Source organism: Eretmochelys imbricata, chromosome 4, assembly GCF_965152235.1.
Source record: "Eretmochelys imbricata isolate rEreImb1 chromosome 4, rEreImb1.hap1, whole genome shotgun sequence".
NCBI lineage: Eukaryota > Metazoa > Chordata > Testudines > Cheloniidae > Eretmochelys > Eretmochelys imbricata.
In genome coordinates, this window is record NC_135575.1 from 17,970,439 (window position 1) to 17,989,988 (window position 19,550).

The 19,550-nt window shown below is 44.5% G+C and overlaps 1 protein-coding gene across 1 annotated transcript in view; it reads left to right on the top strand.

The window, feature by feature from the left end:
- FRAS1 (Fraser extracellular matrix complex subunit 1) overlaps positions 1-15,923 on the top strand; it is a 301,544-nt gene extending 285,621 nt beyond the window's left edge. Inside the window, exons 67-74 of the mRNA XM_077814356.1 lie at positions 739-889; positions 2,383-2,490; positions 3,360-3,519; positions 5,197-5,313; positions 10,206-10,372; positions 10,723-10,928; positions 13,490-13,636; positions 15,324-15,923. Coding sequence (XP_077670482.1) covers positions 739-889; positions 2,383-2,490; positions 3,360-3,519; positions 5,197-5,313; positions 10,206-10,372; positions 10,723-10,928; positions 13,490-13,636; positions 15,324-15,923 — 1,656 coding nt within the window. The remainder of the gene's footprint in view (positions 1-738; positions 890-2,382; positions 2,491-3,359; positions 3,520-5,196; positions 5,314-10,205; positions 10,373-10,722; positions 10,929-13,489; positions 13,637-15,323) is intronic.
- The last annotated feature ends 3,627 nt before the right edge of the window (positions 15,924-19,550 follow it).

Below are 19,550 nucleotides of genomic sequence, written 5' to 3' on the forward strand. Positions count from 1 at the left end.
CTGTTTTCATGTCCCCCCTCAGTCCTCTCCTCCAGACTAAACCCAGTTTTTTCAGTCTTTCCTTTATAAGGTCATATTTTCTAGCCCTTTAATCATTTTTGTTGCTCTTCTCTGCACTTTCTCCAACTTGTCCACATCTTTCCTGAAATGTGGTGCCCAGAACTGGACACAATACTCCAGCTGAGGCCTTATCAGTGCTGAATGGAGTAGAAGAATTATTTCTCTTGTCTTGTTTACCACACTCCTGCTAATGCATCCCAGAATATTTGCTTTTTTTTTTTTGCAGCAGTATTACATTGTTGACTCATATTTAGTTTGTGATCCATTATAACCTTCAGATCCTTTTCTGCAGTACTCCTGCCTAGGCAGTCATTTCCCATTTTGTATTTGTGCAATTGATGATTCCTAACGTATCACCCTTACAGGGGCAGGGAAGCAAGACCTTACAATGCCTTAGAAATACTGCATCCTCCCTTTGTACATCCTACATGTAGGACATCCATGATTCTCCTTGTGGAAAGAGGTAGCCTGGCATCCACATGGCACAAAATCTAGACCCATGGGAGAAGAATTCTATGAATGCTGCTCTGAGTTTTTGCTATTTCTGTGGCAGCTCTGAGTGTATAGGGTTTACTAGTTACAATAAATCTACAAAGCATTGTTATGAACTGGTCCCAGTATCTTTCACACCCCCCGCCCCCAAAAAAATCCATAACCATCTTTTTGTTTGATTGACAGGTGCGAGATTCTGCCCAGTCCTTCCTGACAGTCCATGTCCCTCTCTATGTGTCCTACATTTATGTGACTGCACCAAGAGGCTGGGCTTCTCTCGAACATCACACAGAGATGGAATTTTCCTTCTTCTACGACACTGTTCTCTGGAGAACAGGTAGATGGCACATTTTTCCTCTTTTCTCAGCAGTTACTGCAATCCTCACTTTGGGCATAACTTGCTGAAGCACATGGGAGTTCTGTCTGAGTCAGGACACATGGGATCAGACCCTTAAATTGTAAATATTTAGCAAGGGGAGCTGTCCTTCACCTTCTTAGCTCTGTCTGTTAACAAATGAAACTGCCTTCAGTGAGTCGTAGAAATTGTAGCTGGAAAAGACCTATTGGGTCATCTAGCTCTTTCACTGTCCTGGCAAGATTGTTCACTGGGATATACTTTTTAGTGCTTTCTCCAGCTCTCTTTGAAATTATTCAAATGTTGGTGCTTCCTACCACAGTCTGACAGATCTCACCATTTGGAATTTTTTCCCAGTAGTTGGTCCAAACTGACTTTTGTTCAATTACTGTCAGGTATAAACTCTGCACAGTCTCTCTCCTTTTTTGATGAGTACACCAAAGAACCGACACCTGTCTGTGGTCATCTTGTGCATGAGCCCATCCTTTCTATTTAGTCAAGCTGTCCGTATTCCTTTTAATTTCCCTCCAGGTTCCCCTTTCCTTGAAACCTGTGCTTGTGGTGAGTAGGGCAAGAATTCTGTTTTGCAAAACATGCTGAGGTTTCAGGATTTGTTTTCATTCTGTGCCAGAACAAAACCAAGAGCTTTCTAAAAAAATGTTTAAAAACCCATGAGAGCGCGCGCCACTGCAAAATAGCCAGCAATCTGAATCAAGCTGAGCAGGGACTTGTATCTGCATCTCCCACGGGACTACAGGCTATTCTGGGCTGTGTCTCTCTCATTTTGACCAGAAAATCCATCCTGATATGTTTAGACAAATAGGAATTTTCCAATGAGAAACATTTCATCCAATGTTCCCTCTAATTTTTTACATCCATGTGCAGAATGAATTTTGTTATGTGCACCAATATGGAGGTGATGTGTAGCGGGGGAGGGGCTGAGGGGTTCAGAGTGTGGGAGGGGGCTCATGGTTGGGGCTGAGAGTGGGGTGCAGAGGTTGAGGGCTCTGGAGTGGGGCCAGGGATGAGGGGTTTGGAGTGCAGGCTACCCCGGGACTGCAGCGTGGAGAGAGGACTCCCCCCAACCCTCTTTTGCCACGGCAGCCCAGGGCTGGGGGAGAGGCGCCCTGCCTCGGCTGCGGCAGCTCCGAAGCTGGGGCCTGGGGAGAGGTGCTTCTCCCTGTCTGCACGGCCCTTGATAGCCTGCTGCATGGCCACATAGCTTAGAGGTAACTTAGGTTTCATCAATAAATTTCCGACCAGCTGAAGCGGAGACCCCAACCCTGCAGCCCTCCCAGGAGTAGTCTCGGTACTCACATTGAGTAAGAGCTGCAAGGATTGGGCCCTGGGTGTGGGTTATCAGATTTTCTACCTCTGGAATTCATGCTGGTGATGTAAATTCGTTCGTTGCAAGCAGATGTTCTAGACAGTCCCCTTGCTGTTACATTCACTTTCTCCTTGATCTGGCCATACAGGGATTCAGACAGACAGTGTTCTCTCCGCCAGGCTGCAGATAATAAGGATCTATATCCGAGAGGATGGCCGGCTGGTTATTGAGTTCAAGACCCATGCCAAATTCAGAGGTAAGAGTGTCAGCTTTGATTTAGAACATCATACAAATATTGATTAGCCCTGAGGACAGGGATGATAAAGTTCTAGGATTGTTGTATATGGGTGAGGGCAATGTTCACGTTCAAAGAATTTATTTTTACCCAAAGGCCAATTTGCTTTTCTGCTGTTATCCTCTTAGCTGGTTGCTGTTTGTTTTATTCATTCCCTGGGTTTATTTACACCATAATTCACCTGCATTGGGAAGGACTGGTAGTATTCTGTCTGCCTTACTCCTTTTCCACTTGTTCCTGCCCAGGGCAGGCCAGTTGTACTCTCTGCCTTCAAGCGCCAGTGATCTAAGGAACAGGAAACCAGAGCAAGCCCAGTTTAATGCCAGGTATTGGGGACTCCCAACGCCAGCAGCGAAAGTGTCGGCATTAATAGTAGGCAGCTGGATGGAGTGAGGTTCCTATACACCAGAGTTTGCTGGCTGCTGTTAGAGTCAGTTGGTCGTTGCAGGAGACTACTTTTGTCATGGCCCTGTCTAGACGAATGACTTTCTGAAATCCTCTGATTGTTGCTCTGGCAACAGTGGGAATGCTACTGTACATCAGCTGCCAGTGTTTTACCATTGTGGTGTTTGTAAATTTTTCTTAGGGCAGGCTTGATCCTGACTTTCACAAGTAGCCATTACTCACATGAGTTATCCCACTGAGTTCCAAGTTCTTGAGGTCCAAGATTGGACCTTTTCATATTTTGTTTTATTTTAAACCTTTGATGGAACATTAGATATTCTACTGACCACCTCTCCAGCATATGACTTCAACACAAGTTTGCAAGAAGGCTAGATACAGGTAAAAATATGTATCTGTAGGTGATGTATTTGTATTCCTCCATCCAGGGCATTTTGTGATGGAACACCACACTCTGCCAGATGTGAAGTCTTTTATAATGACTCCAGACCACCTAGGAGGGATTGAGTTCGATCTGCAGCTTTTGTGGAGTGCACAGACTTTTGACTCCCCCTATCAGCTGTGGAGGGCAACCAGCTCCTATAACAGGTGAGGAAGGAGGACTGTGGGTACAATCGGCTTTATAGCTTCCATCGACAGAATGGTGTTTGTGCGTGCTGAGAATGCCAGCCTTAACAGCATCCTGGAGCGAAGTGTCCAGTTCAGTCGTACTAGCACTTAATTTCTCTCTCTGCTGTTATGGCATTAGCCACTAGCATGAAACTTCATTTCTGTTTATCGCCTGGGTGGTCTTGATAAATCCTCTAATCTGTTTGGATCTTGCCTAAGCCGAAAGGCTCTTTTGGGCCTAGGATATAAGAATAGAGGTATAATAAGTGAATGGCAACAGTCTCATCTGTCAGATGTCCTGAACACATGGTCAGGGCTTCTTTTTATATGCTCGTAAGTGTTTGACTCTCCAAGAACTCCTCACCTATCATTTGTAGGGGCCTGGATAGGTCAGGGGATTGGTCATGGGATATGGAGTCTTTGGGCCTGATTTTCGGTTGCCCTGCACCTGTGTAGCTCTGGGGTAAATGACTACACAAGGTGCAAGGCAACTGACAATAAGGTTTCCATTCCCTTCAGTGGCAACAGCTGAATTATACTCTGGTTGGTGGGTAGCCCCTAATTTTGTTATTATCTGGTAGCTCCTTTGTCTTCCTCCTCCAGCTATGTTCTGTATCATCTTATATAATTGACACCTCTTCAAAACCCCTTCTTCTCTTTATCCAGTTGCCTCCTCTCCTCTTCTCCGTGTCCTATCTTCTGTTTGTTTACCTTAAATTGTAGGCCCTTTACAGCAGGGAATATGTCTGATTCTGATACCCTCAGTCAATGGGACGACTTGTAGAATGAAATACTACTTTACTGGCTGAGTAAAGGTATTAGAATCTGGCCCTATGTTAGTAAGCACTGTATACCTATATGGTTTTTCATAACAAGGATTGTTGGTGGCCTATGTAAAATGGATTCAGTGGCCTCAAGTCCAGTCATCACTATCTGCCTGGTGAGTAGGCTCTGCAAAGGGAGCTAGAATTGAATGGCCTATGGAACCTGCATTACCTCAAGGTTTTGAAATGAGGCACATAGGAGGGCAGCTTTCACTGCTACAGCCGACGCTGTGTCTGTCATGTGAGTAAAGGAAGAGCTTAATCTCCAGGGCTGTCAATCCAGTTCCTTTCAAGTATACTGAATTCATTTTTGGGGGGGAACAAAATATTTGTGTAAGTAGCATGGAGGTACTGGTAGTGACTTCATTCCCAAGGGCGCATTGAGATTTGCACTTTAAAGCAGGATTTCAATCCCTGTGTTTCACAGTTTAATTAAAATTAAGGCTATCCTTGATATAAGTACTTATGCTATGATCTAGAAATATCTTCATTCACTCTGCTTTTCTTGGTATCATTTTAGTAAATGATCCCTTGTCTCTCATCCAGCTGTGTTCATTCACACAGGCAAATAGAGCATCTTTAATTATTGTGGACCAAATTCTCATCCCTGCTGTAACTCCACTGGAATTGATGGAGTTACATCTGGTGGTGGTGGTTCAAAACTTTTATCTTCAGTATTAGAATAGTGCAACATGCATGGATAATCATTTATACTAATGAGAAAATGCTGGATGCAAGAAGCTATGCAACTGCCCATCTGATAAATGTTTCCAGGCAGGTAAACAACTCCCAGATTAATACGATAACCATGGCATCTCCCATCTGTTTCCAGGAAGGACTATTCTGGAGAGTACACAATCTACTTAATCCCTTGTACTGTGCAGCCCACGCAGCCGTGGATTGACCCAGGAGACAAGCCATTGGCATGTACTGCTCATGCCCCAGAAAGGTGAGGAGAGGCACTATTCTCCTGTTTCACTGCTCTCTCAGACTTCAAGGCCTGCATTCAGAGTTGTTATAAATGTGTTAACTTCAAGGGAGTGGAGCATATGAGTAACTGATAGTTTGTGGGGTCAGAAATGAAGAACCCTCCACTGAAAGAGATCGAAGTGTGTGGACATAGGAATGAGGCATAGTTATATTAAGATGTGAATGTGGTTGGGGTACACGAATTTCATAGATATTCAATAAAGCTACTTAGTTATTCAAACAGAATGTGTGCAGTGGAATATGTCCCCAGAGGAGGAGGAGTAATATACACAGCACCACAAGCTGAAATGGCTTAGATCAGTGTTGACTTTGTGCTAGCTTTACAAGGATACTGTCTGTCTGGTTGCATCATTTGAATAGACACAGCAGGCATATGCTATGAGCTATAACAACAGCAGAAACGAGAGGGGAGAAAACTCCCTATTGGCTTTGAATTCTAGCAGTGAATGAGACTATCCTCCATCAAAATAGTTGAACAGGGCTCCCTCAACATTAAATCTATACTTTGACTGGAGCCACTCAGAACGGTTTGTAACGTGGCTAATTTCACTACTTCTGAGCCCTTGGCTCGGATGTCAGCAAAAAATGGTCAGAAAGGCAGGGGAAAGCATGAGATCTTTTTGTTTCCTTTTGCTTCTGTCAAAGACAATCTGTTACGCAGGCCTGATTGTCACAGGTGCTGAATATCAGGGGCTCCAGTGGGAGCTGCAGTGCTCAGGACAACTGAAAATCAGAACCGCGTTGTTCTCGTTCTCCTTTTGGGGTGAAGTTCACTGCCCCCACCCGCATACACTCAGCCAGAGTAATTGGGCTGCATGCAGGCTACTAAGTAGGAGTTGGGTTGTAGAAGATGAAATTCGCTGTCCTAATCTGTAGCTCTTCTGTGATCACTACTAAAGGTGGTTTAGTGGCCGCTGTCTTTCTCCATCCCTTATGGGGCATTTGGGTATATGAAACTCATGCTCATTCCCTTGGTCTGCCTGCAAACCCCAGATCCATGCTGGTTTAGTCAGCCCCAATTCCATGGCTTGTAGGTGATGCAGAAGCCCACAATGAATCTGCCTGCTCCCCCCTGAACAGAAATTGATCCAGTAAAACATATTACTTCACCCACCTTTTGTGTCTGCTCCCCCCTGGACAGCCCTGCCCATACGCTTAAATAGCGTGCAGTAGCCCTCCTCAACTGAGAAAATGTCACGCTTGATGCATAGCCTTTATACCAGGCAACAGCTATTTGTTATTAATGAGTGTTGTGCCCCATATTCTCCAGTTTGAGCATATAAACAGTAGGAAATAAAGCTCCAAAGTGTCAAACAATAGTATCACAGCTGCTGGGTTCTTCTGTAGACTCCCGTGCTCTTAGCAGATGCTACATCTCTGGAGGAAAATGCTGACTTGTGGTGTCTGCAGCTCAGGGGAAGATAAGAGTCTAAGGTTGAGTCTTACACACAGATTTTGTAGAACTGTGTTGGTTAGGGGTGTGATTTTTCCATAGAAATAATTACACCGGCATAAATCCTAGTGTAGATGCCATTACTTGTATAAAGGTGCTTTATACTAGTATAGCTTATTCCCCTTCCCATTTGGCAATAAGCTAAACCAGTATAAGTACCTTTATGTCAGTATAACTGTGTCCACTCTAGGGTGTACCGATTTAACTATATGGGTATGTTTAAAGTGGCATAACTTGTGTGTGGACAAGTCCAAGCTACATTACCTTCTTTTCTTCTTCGAGTGCTTGCTCAGGTCCATTCTATATTAGGTAGGTGTGCTCGCCCCATGCACTGCTCCGGAAGATTTTCCCTCAGCAGTATCCATAAGGGATCGGCTCTGGTGCCCCCGGAGTGGCGCCTGCATGGCGCAGTATAAGGGGTGCCACCGGCTCCCCCCACCCTCAGTTCCTTCTTGCCGCCAGAGACGGTGTTGGAACATCTGCTGCTTTAGCTAGCGTTGTTTTGTTTTCTGTTCTTGTGAACTTTGAAAACCTGTAACATAGTAGTATATAGTTAGTAGTTTCTTAGTTACCCTTAGCAGTAGTTCTCAACTTTTCATTAGTCCCAAACGGGACTCAGCCGGATGATGGGGCATGCCCCGGTCCCCAGGCTTTAAGCCCTGCGATCGCTGCAAATGGCCTATGCCTGCCAGCGAGACTAAGGTGCTTAGGCGAAGGGCACATAAGTGACAAGTGCCATATCTGCAAGTCCTTCAAACCTGGGACGAAGAGGGAGCGTGATATCTGTCTAAGAGCGCTCCTAATGGAGTCGGCACTCACTCTGGCAGCAGAGCAGCGGCCCGACTCCACACTGAGCACCGCAGCCTCCACGGCTCCAGAGAAGAAGCCAGAAAAGACTGGGCGGGGAAGATCGCCTACCTCCAATAAGGGACAGAAAAGGGCCTGGGGTGAGCCACAACCCATGCCATGCAGCTCAACACCCCCAGCACAAATCAAGCGGTGCAGCCCATCCCATGCTTCGCCTGCGACCCCGGGTAGCGGTGCAGGCCCTATCCAGGTTTAGGTGCTGTCAACACCAGAAGCTCTTTGAACAGCTCAAGAGATCCTGACGCTCCCGCTGCCACGCACATCGGCTCCTGCAGTACCTTGGTCTTGGAGAAAACCCGTGTTGGGACCTATGCGTGTCCCTGCCTCAGCAGTACCGATCCCCATCGAGAGGGACGTCCCGCCAGCGTTCGCCCACCCGAAGCTGTCACGCCTCAAGACTGGAGAGACAGGCTCAGTGGAGCCCTCTTCGGTCCCCGCACCGGGGGCACCGATAGAGGGACTCGAAGCATACCTTGCTGGTAGATTGGCACAGACTCTCTGAGGCATGCGTCACCCGGCAAGAACTCTGGGACCAGCCCCGATCGTCTCCAAGGGCCCAGGACCGATCGGACACCAGAGACCACCTATCACTGGGCCATCATTGCCTGTCTCCTAGAAGGAGGTCTCCCTACTCAGAACGATCCTCCTGGCAGCCACCCAGTAGTAGCTCCTGGTCCCATTCAACATCCCAGTACTGGTCAAGTAGCATGAGGCATGGATCGCCGGGTATCCAACGCAGATACACCGAACGCTGGTGGTCCCCGAGAGCCCAACCAAGAGAGTCTCGCACGGACAGGTTGACTTCAGGATGCAGCGACCAGCACCGGTTGGACAAGAGCTACCGCTCGGCCCGATCCTGGTCGCCCACTACCGACTGTTCTGCTGGTCGCTCCAGCTCAGAACGAGGTTCCCTGCCTGTGGGACAAGCCCTGCTACTGGCGATGCCATCTATATTATCGGCACCGAAAGCTGTCCCATGGCCCCAAGCACAATGGCTGGCTCCATGGTATCCGTGGAACCCCTGGGGGTTCACCCAACCATCCCAGGCTGCCCAATCAGTGTGGGGAACCTCAGAGAGGCCAGCGGCCTCGGTATCCCGTCCCCCTCCAGTGCTCCATACTTTGGGGGGGTAAGACCCCAAAGGTCCAAGAGGACCCAGTGGCGCAAGCTGCTGGACCACCAATGGATGTGGAGGTTCCCGCGGCACTGGAATCATCCTAGTCATCACCAGACGAGGCCCCTTCACCCAGGTCCTCAGGATGATGCCAGGCTCCCTGACCACGACAGGAGGAAGGCATCGGAGAGGGAGTCCTTGCTCAGACCCTGTTGAGAACAAAACCGGTGGCATTTCCTGTTCTGTCTGGTAGCGAACAGGTCCACTTGGGGAGTCCCCACCTTTGGAAGATCATGCAGGCTACCTCTGGATGGAGCAATCACTTGTGGTGAGAGAAGAAGTCCCTGCTGAGCTGGTCTGCCAGCGTATTCCTGACACCAGGAAGGTGACAAGCTTCCAGGTGGATTTTATGGCTGATGCAGAAGTCCCACAGACGGAGCACCTCCTGACAGAGAGCCGACGAGCATGCTCCCCCTTGCCTGTTGATGTAGAACATTGAGGCTGTGTTGTCCATCAGAACTTGTAACACCTTGCCAGACAGGTGGGGAAAGAAAACACTGCACGCCGGCTGGACTGCTTGGAGCTCTTTGACGTTTATATGTAACCATGCCTCCTCCAGAGACCTCTTCCCCTGTGTCTGAAGATTGCCGAGATGTGCCCCCCCAGCCGAAGTCGGAGGTGTCCAACACCAACTTGATGGAGTGAGGAGGGTTGTTGAACAGAAGGAATCCTTTCCAGGACTGTCCTGTGGTCAGTCCACCATCTCAGTGAGGTAAGTATCGTCTGGGGAATGGTAACAATCTTCTCCAGGGGGTCTTGGGACAGGGAATAGACCGTCGTCAGCCATTGTTGCAGGGGCCGCATCTGGAGCCTGGCATGGCAGACCACACAAGTGTATGTTGTCATGTACACCAGCAGGTGCTGGCAGACCCTGGCCCTGGCAAAGATCAAGAGAGACCAGGCGCAGGTTATAATGATCGCCCATAATCGCCTATCCATGGCCCATGAACTCCTACCCACCTCCAGGGGTACTGCTTTGGAGTCACCCAACATGGAATGGACATGAGCAAGCACTTGAAGAAGAAAAGACAGTTACCTGTTCCTTAACTGGTGCTCTTCGAGACGTGATGCTCATGTCCATTCTATAACCTGCTGTCCTTCCCCAGTGTCAGAATTTCCGGCAAGAAGGAACTGAGGGTTGGGGGAGGTGGCCGTGCCCCTTATACTGTGCCATGCGGGCGCCACTCCAGGGGGCGCCAGAGCCGGTCCCCTACTGATACTGCTGATGGAGAAACTTGTGGCACCGGTGCATGTGACGAGCACACACACCTAATATGGACTGGACATGTGCAACGCATCTCAACACCAGTTCCGGAAAAGGTAACTGTCTTTTTTTTTTTTCTCCTCCCAAATTTAGATTTTTGATCCCAATTGCTTTCCAGCAGACAAACCGCCCAGTTCCTGTCGTATACTCTCTGAACACAGAGTTTCAGCTCTGTAACAATGAGAAAGTATTTTTGATGGATCCCACGAAATCTGAAATGTCTTTGGCAGAAATGGATTACAAAGGAGCTTTTTCAAAGGGTAAGGCTTTTTCCTTCGCCTTGTTAATTTACTTTAGCTAAAGGATCCATCTGTGCAGCCTCTATTATTGTGTAAGAGAAATGATGTGATGTCGGAGATTTGTCTTGCCTATGTGAGCATGCTGTGTTATAGAATCATGCTACAACCCTGTAAGACCATGCCTATAACTGTTGTATGATACAGTCATACCACAATATGGCACCATCTACATCGGCAACTCTAAACTCTATCATAATAATATTCCCCAGCCTGGTTAATTTGGCTGTGTAGGTGGTCTCTTTAGTCTTTCTGAATAGCTCCTCTTCCTCCCATGTATATAAATATGACTATTATTCTCTCAACCTTGTCAGGTCAAATCCTATACGGCCGTGTGCTTTGGAATCCCGAACAAAATCTAAATGCTGCCTACAAACTGCAGCTGGAAAAAGTCTATCTCTGTACTGGCAAGGATGGTTATGTGCCTTTCTTTGACCCTACTGGAACAATCTATAACGAAGGGCCACAGTATGGCTGTATTCAACCCAACAAGTACCTAAAACACAGATTTCTGCTACTGGTAGGTTGTACACTGGACAAAATTGTGACACGGAATTGTGGCAGCTGTGGAGTTGTGCGTAGTTATGTCAGGGCAGATTCTGGAACCATCTCTTTGCTAAACGTGTGAGACTCTGTGACAGGAACACTTTGTATTTCTGATATTGCCTTTGGTCTGATAAAATTCCATGGAGAGCCAGTGAGGTTGAGCAAATCTCAAAGACACAGTTCACATCACAAAATTACTGAATGGAGATGGAGACGAAATTACTCTAACCCAGGTCAGGAGTGAGGCACAATGAGGCCCATTCCAGATGAGGAAAATGAGCCATTTAGCAAGCATGATAGCTGCCACATCTTAAATAGCATGTTTTAAACATCACCTCGTTTAGACCAAGGCGGTGATGTTGAAACACACTTTAGCTTGTTGTGGGTAACACTACGGTCTCTGTGTTTAGCTAACATGTTTGCGAAATGGCACCACATTTTCCTAGTGTAGACAGGCTCTGACTGGACAGGAGGGGAAGCTTTCCCAGCTGTTGTCCGCACTGTGCACATTCCGTGTATAAAACAACCTCATGTTCTGGATTGTTGATCCAGCATCTTTCATGAGCACTAAATTCACTTTCTCTTCTTCACATACACTGTGTAACTAAAACTCAGGCTGTTTGTTTGATCCATAGCTCTCATTTTTTACTTTAGTCTGCTCAATCGCTCTCCTCAGGCCTTGTCTACACCAGGCTTTTTTGTCTCCAAGTTTGCAGCATGGCTCCCAGTGCAGGTAGACCGACAATAGCAGTGAGATCGTGGCAGCTCAGGCTAGCCACCCAAGTATGTACCCAGGGATCAGGCAGGTTTTGTAGTGGGGTCGCTAGCTTGAGCTGCTGCCCATGCTGCCACAGCCATGCTCCAGTTCTTAGCATGCTAACTAAAGGGATCCTCCGGAGGCAGCCGTACACCTGTGTTCCTCAGTGCCAGCACTGGGGGAATCCTCCCATAGCTGGATACAAGGCCTTTAGGGCTCTTTTAGGCCACTCTAGCCCCTTTATGCGGCATAAGTGGGCTGGAGCAGGGGTGAGGTTCTCACCCGTAGAGTAGACACACCTTTAGTTCTGTGTGCTTTCACTGAAATATTTGTCTACAGTGCTGTCTGTATCCTACTTTTTCTTATATGTTCCTAATGCAAGTAGCATCTTACTGCACAGCTATGTGAAAGGCAGGAGGGTGGGGGTTTTAGATCATACTAAATATAAATCCAAATCTTGTGGACGTTACCCATCTTTTCCTCACTCCTTATTCAGACACCTTTCCGTTGGTCTGAGGACTAGGAAAAAGTTGAGGAACGTCCTTGTGATTTAGACCTCATTTTTAATGGAGAAAGGGTTATACAAATATATTTGTAACAACAGCCCCCTCAGCGTACAGAGGGACGTTTACCCATCAATTTAACAAAAATCCTCTTTCATTGTATGAAATAGTGACTAGTGCACACCACATGTTGAACTGTAAGTGCAGACTTTGAAATTAACATTTACCAGGGTCCTGGATGGCAGCCAGGCTACCATTCAGTAGCATAATAAAAGGTACCGTTAGTAATCTGAGTAAATTTTCATGCATCTATGTATTAGGCTGGTTACACACGGCACTGGGGTTTTTAGTTTAATAAATCTAATCTAGGAATAGTCTATTACAACAAAATATGAAATGCTGTAAATCAAATTGCAATTATAATTATTTCTTATGCTCTGAAATGCCTTTATTAAAAATTATTCTTACCTAAGTCCTAGGAGCTGGCACTTTGCACAACCACTTGCATGGACCTGGGTCTTGGGTTTGACTTTTGGCTGAGAGAGGTGGGGCATTATTCTTGGACCTGGATTCTTGCTTCCGCTCTGACAGATCTGCAGAGGTGACATGCTTAGCCTCAGGTAGCTGTGGCTAATTTATTGAGCGCCAGACGCATACCCACATGGATCTCAACACTATTAGAGCCTCTGTGTTCATTTTTATGTTTGATTGAGCAGCGCTTGATGATGTCCTTTTCAGTGAAGTCCTCCTGAGTCTAGTTCAGCAGGGAATTGTTGGCTGTGGCTTGGTCTTTGCAGGAAGAAGGGAAGCTGAAGTAAGAAACTGGGAGAGTAGCAGAACTTTAACAGGAGCACAGAAGTCTCTCTCTGGGGAAAATAACGGCAACTGGATAATTTATGAAAAAAACTGGTTAAATTTCTCTTGGGGAAAAAACGAAAGGCAATATTAGGAATAGGGACACTTATGTCTTTGGATTAGCACCCGGAGTTAAGGAAGGAGTGTGTTTTAAGGAAGTTTTTGTCTCGAGAGGATGGCCTTTAGATGCACAAGAAGAGAGCCGTGCTGGGTCAGCTTGGACGGAGGCACAAGGACATGAGTGAGAGATGCTCTTCTTGTGTTCTTTTGCTGCTTCCTATCACACATTAACCAAAAAGTCAACTTTGACAAACCTCAGTTGTCATGTAGCTGTTGATTGCCAGTTTGTTACTAATGCATGTGTCACCCATAGAGTATGTTCACATTTCTTCAGTACATACTGCTTTCTGTAAATTCCAGGACCGAAACCAACCTGAAGTTACTGATAAGTACTTCCACGATGTACCTTTTGATGCCCAGTTTGCCTCTGAATTGTCTGATTTCCACTTGGTGAGCAGCATGCCAGGAGTGGATGGATTTACTATGAAAGTGGATGCTCTCTACAAGGTGTGTTGCATGAGATGTACAGCACCACAAACCAAAATTTGTGATGCAAACAGTCCAAGATACTTTGTGCTTTACAGACTCTAGGCCTGACCCTGCATGTATAGAAGTCCAACACACACTAGGGCAAGCCTTGCAGTCTTATCTAATTTTCTGTGGACAAAGGCAGCACATATTTCCTAGTGCCAGAAACACTCTTCAACAATTTAGGGCCCTAATTCTATACTGGGATCTACTAGCACAAGTGTCTGTATCCATGCAGAGTCTCATTGAGCCCAGGTCATATTAACTTCTTTTAATGCTAATCTTCAGGGAGGAATTCCTTAGTGTTCAGTTTGCGAATGTGCTGAGCCCCTTTAACTTATTCTGAAGTCCACAGGAATTTAGAGTACTTAGCAGTTCTCCCGGGATCAAGCCACTCAGTTACAAAGGTGGAATTCCTAGAAGGTGGGTGCTGTCTCTGCATAGTTACCCAGCAAGATATGACTCAATGAGCAAGTTTAGAATATAGAGATCTACATTTTCAACAGCTACCTGAAGGAAGCCATCTATCAGTGGGATTTACTGGAGCTGTATGTTAATCAATTTGAAGGTTCCTATTGACTCATTACATAGTGATTCAGCCCCTTAGCTATGGTGGGCTCTTGGCCAAGGAACTTGCTCTTCCCTGAGATTCATCTCAGCTCACTTTAAAATCATCATATGTTGGAACAAGAGGCATTAGATGGGAGAATTTTATAAACTGTATTAAATAAATATGCATTATTTTCCCCTTCCTCTCCCTTACACTTTTCCCACATTTTCCCACTGAACTCAATTTGGATTTAGGGCTGCCCAGCATTCTTCAGGATCAGACCCTAAATTAGACAACGAATACCATTCAGACAAAGTTCAGCTCCCCACAAACGCCCAGACTGGATTTGTTTGTTTGACCTTTCCTAAGACAGTGCTGTATTTAGTTTTTAAAATATATTTGTAATTAAATATTTGTAATGACAGTTCTCCAAGCCATTCAGCAAAGAGTCTCTTTTAAAAGAGTTATTATTAATGAATAATTTATTAGGATTATCATAGTTATCAGAGCTGGTCAAAAACCATAAACAAATTTATAAAAACAATTTTACTGTTCTTTCAAAAATCAAAAACTGTCAAACTTTCAGAAGTTAAAAATGGAAAAAAATATGAATTTTTGGGCATCAGACAAATAATGTTGACACAAAATGTCATAAAGGAAATTTTAAAAAATCCAACCAGCTATTTATTTATTTATTATTTCTAGAACTGGACAGAACATTTTAAAATGATTAACACTGAAACAAAATATTTACAAAATATTCTGGGCAATACTTGCCCCCATCTTTTGGTCACCAAAAATTGTTAATATATTGCTATTGGTCACCAAACTATGTGATAGTGTGATGGCTTCCATTGTGGTCGGTGCATGGAGAACTGAATGGGGACCTCCAGAGCTAAAACCATGAGCTGCTACAGCTTGAGCTAAAGCTCCCCAAGGACTGTAACAGACCCATAATATCTGTGAAAAAGGCACAGACAGGGACCTATAACATGCACTTGTTCCTGGCTTATAGAGTAGCACTTACCTATTTCCATCTGCTATGAACAGAATTCTAGCATCACTTTAGCTAAAGTCCCAGAGTAAAGTCTCTTGTGTGTATGTGCTGTCATAAAGGTGGAAGCTGGACACCAGTGGTACCTTCAGGTGATCTATATAATTGGCCCAGAAACCATTGCAGGGCCCCGTGTTCAACGGTCTCTCACTCACCACCTGAAACGCAGCCGCAGGGACCTGGTGGACAACAACGGCAGACTGATTCTGGATGACTCCTTGATCTATGACAATGAAGGCGACCAAGTCAAGAATGGCACCAACATGAAATCGCTGAGCCTGGAGGTGCAGGAAGCAGTCACGGCTGCTTCCTTATCACAAACAGGGGCATCCATAGGAAGTGCTTTTGCTGCCATCATGCTGCTGCTGCTCGTGCTCCTGTTAGTTTGCTTCATAACTAGGAAATGTCAAAAGCAGAAGAAGAAGAAGAAAAAGCCTGCCAAAGACATCATGGAGGAATATCCTCTCAACACCAAGATAGAAGTACCCAAGAAAAATATAGAAAGGGCGGAGAAGAACATAAACAGACAATACTGCACTGTAAGGAATATCAATATATTAAGTGACAATGAGGGTGCCTACAAGGTCAAAGGTGCTAAGGTCAAACAAGTGAACTTAGAGGTCAAAGTTCACAACAATTTACATGATGGAACAGAAGTTTGAGAGTGCACATTTTTTTTTGTAAAAGCTTTTTATAAATTGTAAAAGAAAAAAATTAAAAATTTACTGGTATTTTTATAGTCTTGTGGAAAAGGGAAGAATATAGCTTTGAGTGGTGGACAGCAATGCATCCTCCCATGCTTCAACTCACAACTGAGCTACCTCATTCAAAGCAGGACTGTGTGACACACCCAGGGCAGAAAACATTGAAACTTTCATGTGGTATCTCTACCAACACTCAGTTCTGTTTTACGCTACACCACTTTCATAACAGCATTCCTGGCAGCCAAATATTTACGTAAGCTCTACAGTGATTCTAACAAGAACAGTTCATTGTAATGAGGTTTAATAATGCTGTAAGATGAACAGGGCAGTGCAGTATCCTTAGATCAGATGCACAGTGTTTTGCAAAGATCCTTGTAAGAGCTGGAATCTATTCAATTCCACTCTATACTGCTTTCCTTTGCTCTTCCTTTTTGCTGGAAGATGTCACGCAGAACATGACTGTTTTGGTCAAGCATACAGGCACACACAGCCAGTTCTGAAACTAATGCCAGTATCTTCTCAATGGATGATCTGCATGGGAGTGAAATGCTCTTCGAGAAAATCACCACATGCAGAGGGCCCACACATAGCAGCGGCTATCACTTAAGCCCCATGTTAAAGGGAAATTAAGTTGTGCCCAGGACCTTCTGCCCTGGAGTGATTGTCACTCTCAAATGAGTGTGAATCTTCCATTGTTCTCCATCCTGGAGATTTAGGGTGAAATCCTGGCCCCCTTGAAGTCAATGGCAAAACTCCCATTGACTTCACTCTGACTCTTTGAACTACCAATCCCACCACCTGTCCTTCCAACTCAGTGAAGTCTGGAACCCAAAATCATCTCTGTTTGGTCTCCCAGTCAGTAGCAGCAGCAGCAACATAATAAGATTGAAACACCTTTCATTGAGAACCCTCCACAAAGTCAATGCAAAGAACTATTTGGAGCAGTCTAGATGAAGGGGTTGTCCACTTGGGGGTTGCAGACAGTTGGTTGTGGGCCACAGTGCCCTTCCTATATTGTTAAATGGGATGGAATCCTAGTTAAATCCCAGCTATATGGGAGGAGAGTCCTAGTATTGAAAAGAGCAAGAACCATTGATAAGGGTAAAGCAGTTGAAATGTTCTAACTTTTGCTTACAATGATCTGAGCACTTTGTACTGTTGTGTGTTACATTTTCATGGTGCTGTACCGATATTAATGAACCTCTTAGCATTATTCCAAACCTGATATTTGATTTTGGTGAGATACCAAACCTTTTCTCCCCTGACCCTCAGTCACATACAGTACAGATGGAACAGTTGCTCTATTGCATGATGCACTAGAAAATAGCGTGCACAAGGACGCCATGCCTGTTATTTATTAAACAATATTGCCTTATCTGCAGTGATTTCCGAACTCCTCAGTAACCTTTACACTCCTGGGTGCATTTTAAACTGCATGAAGTGTGGAACACACTCATCCCCCAGACTTTGAGTTCCAGCTATGTGCAAACTGGAAGTAAAGCAGCTGGTACTCACTACTGCCTGCCAATTTTAGGGTTTTAGGTTTTCCCACACCATTACAAAAACCCACAGCACAACATGTGTCCTTGTTTTTAAGAAGGTTCTCTTCATTTTAAATTTATTATTTTTTTTAAAATGGAGGGACAAAAAAGCCAAAACTTGTTTTGACCGCAGTAGAGCAACTGCAACTCTGGTACCTAATGATTCCATTCACACTTTATAGTAAGGTTCCATTCATAAATCTAATAAATCATAAATCATAAATTACAAATTATTAATAGATGTTTTAGTAAATAATAATAAAGGAGGTCAGTTTCATTATCCCTTTTTATGGATGGGGAAATTGAGGCACAGAGACGGGAACTGACTTGCCCAACATGAGCCAGCAGACCCCAGTGGCAGAGCCAGGAATAGACTCCTGAGTCTCAGGGGACAGTTCACTAGTCACTAGGCTACAAGGGTTAATCACTTGTTATAGAGGCCAAGAGTTTGCTTATAATCGTTTGACACATTCTACTGATGTGCTGATAAACATATGTATCTTATGGCTGCAACAGGCTTATAACATCATTGCTCATGTATTAACCCTTTTCAAACTATTTGTAAATGGAACATCACTGAAGTGTGACCATGATTCCTTTAGCTGTGTCCCCCATCTCTATTATAATATTTCCTGATGTGGCACCATTTCAGGTTTGTTTCTGGTAGCTCAGGTACTTGGTTTACATACTCATACTCACACCAACGTCACACAGACATACCTAAACAATCAATATTTTGGGTTGTCAAAGAGCTGATATTACTTTTCTGCGTCTTTTAGGCATTTGGCCAGAAGGTATTTGTTTGTTTCTCCCACAGATTCAACAGCAACTGGATAATATGTGTAAATATAATATGTAATGTGCATTTTCTGAGTGGCGGTGAGATCTGATTATTCAGCTTAAATATTTACAGGGGGGTCTGTTCTCCCTGTGATGCATGCAGACTGCTCCCATCAGTGATTGTTTTAGACTGCAAGCTCTGCATGGCAAGGACTGTCTGCTTTGTGTCCTGAACAGCACTGAGTTGCTCAGTGCCTAACACCAGATATATCATAGTGTTAAATGGGAGTTTTATGCATATGTTTATGGAAGCTGAGAGGTGGAAAGTGGCAGTAAAGCCATCTGATTTCACACAACACTGTGTAATACCAGAACCTGAGATCCTTCCTGTGTAATGTTCACAAAACAAATACAGGAACCACCCCCGGCAGATTAATTATGACAACCTCACACTAGTGACTTGCCTATGGAAAATTAAAACGCCTGCAAAATTTGGGGTGTTCCTTCATCTCACTTTGTCAGTATCCGCTCTGTTAGATGTACACTTCAAATGAAAGTGTTGAAGCTTTGGATTTGTGACTTAATCATTTTATTCACAATTGTCAGCTGTATTTTATATATGTTGATCAAAGACTGTGGATGCTATTTCATTTCATTCAGATATGTCGCACCCACATAGTCTCAGCTTCTGCAGTTTGCTTGTTAATGAATTATAAATCCTAGTGTACTTTTTTTTAAAGTATTGAAATTAGTACAAATAAAACTTTGGAAGTTCATTTTCTCTTGTGTATTATGGTGCTGTATAAATAAAAACAGAGCCAAGGTGCAATGTTACAGTTCTCCATATTTGTACAATTGTTTTAACCTGATGACACTGGGGACATTATATATTTCTGCTCCTAAGAAATAATAATGTTGAGACAGGCTTATGTATGACTGCATTTTTCTGACCTTGTGTGTGCATATGTTTTGATATCCTTCAGTTATATCAAATTATTTTACTGTGCACTGCACCCCCGATGAAGACCATCTGATATGATCTGAATATATCACTTGTTGTGCTGTCAACCTGTTTTCTTGAATCTCATTATAATGTATGTATTTTGAATGTCACTCTATTTGTTATGGAGTTAATGGTTTTTTTCATGCAGTACAACATGTCACAATACAAATTTTTTGGCTAATAAACAACATTTTGGTTACTTTTTGACACAAGCTTTCAATTTATTTAATTCTTCATGACACACATGAAGCACCTGAATCT